General features: G+C 47.2%; 1 protein-coding gene across 1 annotated transcript in view; it reads left to right on the top strand.

Annotated features, from left to right (window-relative positions):
- Nucleotides 1-3,754, top strand: part of Serpina6 (serpin family A member 6) — a 17,992-nt gene extending 14,238 nt beyond the window's left edge. The window contains exons 4-5 of the mRNA XM_008851203.3: nucleotides 1,114-1,261; nucleotides 3,475-3,754. Coding sequence (XP_008849425.1) covers nucleotides 1,114-1,261; nucleotides 3,475-3,660 — 334 coding nt within the window. The 3' untranslated portion in view covers nucleotides 3,661-3,754. The remainder of the gene's footprint in view (nucleotides 1-1,113; nucleotides 1,262-3,474) is intronic.
- The last annotated feature ends 1,370 nt before the right edge of the window (nucleotides 3,755-5,124 follow it).

The following is a 5,124-nucleotide window of genomic DNA, read 5'->3' as shown; positions in this document are numbered from 1 at the left end:
TGTTTTTCTTTTGAATTACGAGCTCAGAAAGAGCTGGTGCTTCTGAAGAGGCTAATTCCATTCCATTCTGTGGGTGGGTGTGGAAGTGCCTGAAAGTCTGAGATCATTTATGGAAGGAGTTGTGTGGCCAGTTCCGTGCTTCAGAGAGATCTCCTATGAGGGACACAGCTCCCCAACTACCCAAATGCAGGGAACATACCCATGTGTGATGTGAGTCTGTGTTTGGGAGATGTCAAGGATCCAACTGCCAGATCTTCATCCTGTTAACTGCTCCCATCCTCATCTACCACCTATCCTTATCCCCCAAAGGGGTCCTGCAATTTAAGTGTAATGCCAATATATGGAAAACCCAGCCACATTTTCTACCATGTGTGATGTGAATGGTCTATAGTCCGAGTCCCATATAGTCCTCCATCCCATTGGAAACCCTGTGACCCAGGGCTTCACTTTCCCAACTTCTAGTCTTCTAATTTCTAATGTTCTAGTCTTCTGCACGCCCACCAGATTGATCTATCAATTATGATTACAGAACTCCAGGGCTTCTCTTAATAGAAGAAGGTTTCACTTTGGCTCATGGCTTAAGAGGGGATAGAGTCAGTCAATCTTGGTGGGAAGGCCTGGTGGCAGGACAGTGAGATAGCTGGTCTAGTCATATTGATGATGAAGGTTAACCATCACAGTCCTCAACCTTATATAAGCTGAACCATATGTGATGAGGATATTAGCACAGAGGGGACAGGATGTGACTAAAGGGACACTGGCATTATTTACATAGCTGGGGCCAGGAGCAGTGGTCCTGACTGGGTACTCTCTCCATTATTCTTCTTCTGATAGAAGGTTCTTTGGAGACCATAAGGACTGATCAGTGGTCCAGCTATATCACAGATACAGTTAGCTCAAAAGACTCACTCAGAAGAAATTAATTGGGGGCAATTCAAAGGCCCAAAGAAGAAGCTTCACATACAATGGAGAAATTTCTCTTACCCTGTCCTCACTGAGTGGGTCAGGCTAGGTGGGGAACAAAAAAGATATCTCTCTTGGAAAAGATAAGTTGCTGTCCACGGCCCACATGACTTTGGACCCTCTGACCTTTTCTGCTTACCCCCCGAGCAGGCAGGTAAACCTGTACATCCCCAAAATCTCCATCTCTGGCACCTATGACCTTGAACGTGTGCTGGTAGACATGGGCATTGCAGATTTGTTCACCAACCAGTCAGATTTCTCAGGCATCACTCAGGACGCTCCACTGAAGATATCAAAGGTAAGTGTCTTGGAAGCCTATCATTTTTTTCCTCCAAAATTCACACTAAAAATTATAACAGTAACACAGCACATTTGTGAATTCAGTAGCCACAGACTGAGACCCTCAAGTCCAAGCCCCACCACAGGGAGGTAAAGAGATGCTCAGCAAGGAACCATTCATATAGGAAGCTAGTGACAAGCGAGGGTCACAGCCCAGGTGTCTACCCATCCCATCAGGTCACACAGAGGGGACACTGGAAAACTAGGTTGTCATGGCTGAAGTGTGAACAGCCCCTGACAAAAAGGGGACGTGGTGAAGGTCCCATTAGCCTTCCACTCAGTGCAGTCATCATTCTTCAGTTCAAGGTTCTCGACTCATAAGTTCATTCAGAAATTCTTACTGGGCACCTACTGTGTACCCCAGCCTGTGCTAGGACCTGGATATGTTCCATTACTCAGATGTGAGATGTGGCCTCTGTCCTCAAAACACAAGGGCATTGGTATCATGGAAGTGTTTGCTCAGTTAAAATATGAGCTCAGTAAAATGTTCTGTATGAGCAGACTGAACCTACACAGCAACACACAGCTGCTTCGTGTGTGTGTGTGTGTGTGTGTGTGTGTGTCTGTGTGTGTGTGTCTGTGTGTGTCTGTGTGAATACAGGAGAGGAATCTATTCAGTATAACAATGTTAGAAGTATGGAGGATCAAGTGTCCTCAGCCCTACAGGTTATTGACAAGAGCATCAAGTTTATATAGGAGGTGGGCACTATTCCAATTTCTCGGAGAAACCAAAGAGGATGAAGAGTTTGCCATAGTCACAAAGCTGGCAAAACAATAAAACAAAACAATCCAACATTTGACCTTGGATATGTTAACTGAAAATCTCACATCCGCTGTGGCAGTTCCAATCCCAGCTCAACCTTCACCCAGCCACAGGAGCCTATCACATAGGCTCACCCAGAGCCTCAGAGGTTTGCTATGAGGTAGAGCGGATAAGAGGGTCCACCCCATGAAATGCTGGGAGTGCGCTGAATGCCGCCTATTGTTTAGTTTCCGGGTTGTGATCTATCAAAATTTTAGAAACCAGGTAGTTGGCGCTGGAGAGGTGGCTCAATGATTAAGAGCACTGGCTTGAGCCTGGGTTAGATTCCCAGAACTCACAGGGCAGCTAACAACTATCCATAACTCCAGTTCCAGTGGCTCTGATGCCCTCTTCTGGGATCTGTGGGCACTGCATGACTTATATAAAAGCAGGGAAAATATTCATACACATAAAATAAAAATAAATAAATCCCCCCAAAAGAAAGAAACCAGCGCATCAACCATTTAATTGATTTCAGAATTCCACCTAACTTTAATCACAAAAAGAACAAATCAACCATCAAAGATATGTATTTGAGCTTCTGCCTGGGCTTTCCGTAAGTACTTTGCCTAAGCTCTATTCTGGTGTTTTCCCTAGCTGAGTGAATAGAGAGGTCTCCCAAAGCCTGGGACATGGTAAGAAGTTCCCAGGTGTCCTGGTTTGTTTCTCCATTGCTATGACAAACACTTTGACCACTACCAACTTGGGGAAGAAAGGATTTATTCAGCTTACATATCCCAGGTCACAGTTAATCAAGGAGCCCAAGGTAGGAACTCGGGGCAGGAACCTGGAGACAGGAGCTGGAGCACAGGCCAAGGAGGATCACTGCTTACTGGCTTGCTCCTCTGGCCCCTGCTCAGCCTGCTTTCTTATGCAACACAGGCCCACCTGCCCAGGGGTGGCACCACCCACAGTGGGCTGGGCCCTCCCACATCACTCATTAATCAAGAAGATGCCCCATAGACCTGGCCACAGGCCAGTCCAAAGGAGGCAATTCTCCAATTGAGGCTCCTCAATCCAGGTGTGTCAAGTTGACACTAAAGCTATCCTACCAATTGAGGCTCCCTCAATCCAGGTGTGTCAAGTTGACACTAAAGCTATCCTGCACACCAGGGATGAACTTAGAGACCTGGTTCCCCTGACCTCTGTGTGGAGGGTACAGCCTGCCCCACCAGCAGGGAGAAAGTGTATGTGCAACCTGAGGTCTGGAGGTGGATACACCTGAGGGTACTCAAGGGCTGCTGCTCAGCCAAGGAGCCAGCACATGATGCTCTGGGCACCTCTGCCTCACTCTTTATGGAGCAGGAGGTAAGGGGTTCACATGACCCATGGAAGAGACTCATCTCCTGCCTCTGGTGTGTTCCTCTCAGGTGATCCACAAGGCCGTGCTGCAGCTTGATGAGGACGGTATAGGACCTGCTGTCACCAGAGGGGTCCCCCTAAGCCTGGCATCTGACCCACTCACCATCAGCTTCAACCAGCCCTTCATCATCCAGGTTTTTGACCACTTCACGTGGAGCAGTCTGTTCATGGGCAAAGTTGTGAATCCAGCCTGAGAGTGTGGTGCCCTATGACTTTGGAGAGGTGGAAGTCTTCCCCAAATCTTCTCCCCAGCCCAACCAGTTGCCCCCACTTTTAATAAATAACAGTTGCTGCAACTTTCAAGACAAGTGAATTGAGGGGGAGGTGTTGAGAAAGGTAACAGTTATAAAGGATGGTTTTGCAACTCTCTGGAGTTCTGGGGTGGCTGGGCTCTGGTGACAGCCCCCTTCTGGGTTCACACATAGACAGTGGCCTCTCAGCATCCCCACATGGCAGAAAAAGCAGAAAGAACTCTCTGGGCTCTCTTTCATCCCATTCATGAGGGCTCCACGCTGACGACCTCATCTCCCAAAAGCCCAGGTGGGCCCCTAATGCTTGAATATTAGATTTCAAAATGAATTTGAGAGACATTCAGCCCGTTACATGTAGTTCCACCACAGCAAGGGTGACTTGAGCCAACAAAACCACCCTCTTTCTGACAGGAACAAAAAGACATGGTATCTTGGATCCATTGTGGAATCTAGGATTCAGAACAGTGAAGGGACATGGCTTCAGAATGAGACTGGCCTGAGACAAAAGCCCAGCCAGGGCACAGAGCGGTCAGAGGCTGAAAGGAAGGTTGGGGTAGAGGGTTGTAAATTTGTGGGCTCGTACTAGAAGGGCTGACAGATGACACCTGTCAGGGGTGAATGATACAGTCTTACTGCAGGAGTACCAGAGAAGGTTTAGCAGCTGGAAAGACTCAATTCTAACACTCATTGGTTGTTTGTGCTTATTACAAATCAATACACACACACTGGCACAAAGATGTGGGGCAGCTGTGCTGAGGCAGTTACCCCACCTCCACCCAGCATGGTCCCATGCTGACTGCTGGGAGCACTGTTTCTGTCTGGCAGGTAACTGTCTGTTTTATTTTATTGCTTTTATTTCAATTTTACATTGCTGCTTTTTGAAAGTCAAACAGTAGTCAAATCAAGTTAATAAATTTCCTCTCCCCTGGGACTGGAGAGATGGCACAGGAGTTAAGAGCACTGGCTGCTCTTGCAGAGGACCCGGGTTTGATTCCCAGCACCCACATGGCAGCTAACAACTGTCCATAACTCCAGCATTCTGGGAATCCGATGCCCTCTTCTGACCTCCATGGGCACTGCACAACATGGGTGCACTTACATACATGCAGGCAATACACGCATACACCTAAAAATAAAAATAACAAATTAAAAAGAATTTCTTTCTCTTAATTCCACCTCCATGTACACTATATGTGTATATTGTATGCACAATATAATTTCAGAAACTTCATTCTTTTTTTTTTTTTTGGTCTTTTTGAGACAGGGTCTCCCTGTAGCTCTAGCTGTCCTGGAACTCACTATGTAGACCAGGCTGGCCTTGAACTCACAGAGATCCGCCTGCCTCTCCTCCCAAGTGCTGGGATTAAAGGTGTGCACCACCACGCCCAGCTGTGTGTATACTTTTTA

The sequence above is a fragment of the Nannospalax galili genome, unplaced genomic scaffold (genome assembly GCF_000622305.1).
Source record: "Nannospalax galili isolate Female #2095 unplaced genomic scaffold, S.galili_v1.0 scaffold86, whole genome shotgun sequence".
Taxonomy (NCBI): Eukaryota; Metazoa; Chordata; class Mammalia; order Rodentia; family Spalacidae; genus Nannospalax; species Nannospalax galili.
The sequence above is the reverse complement of the archived record's forward strand: the minus strand, read 5'-3'. Positions and strand labels throughout refer to the sequence as shown.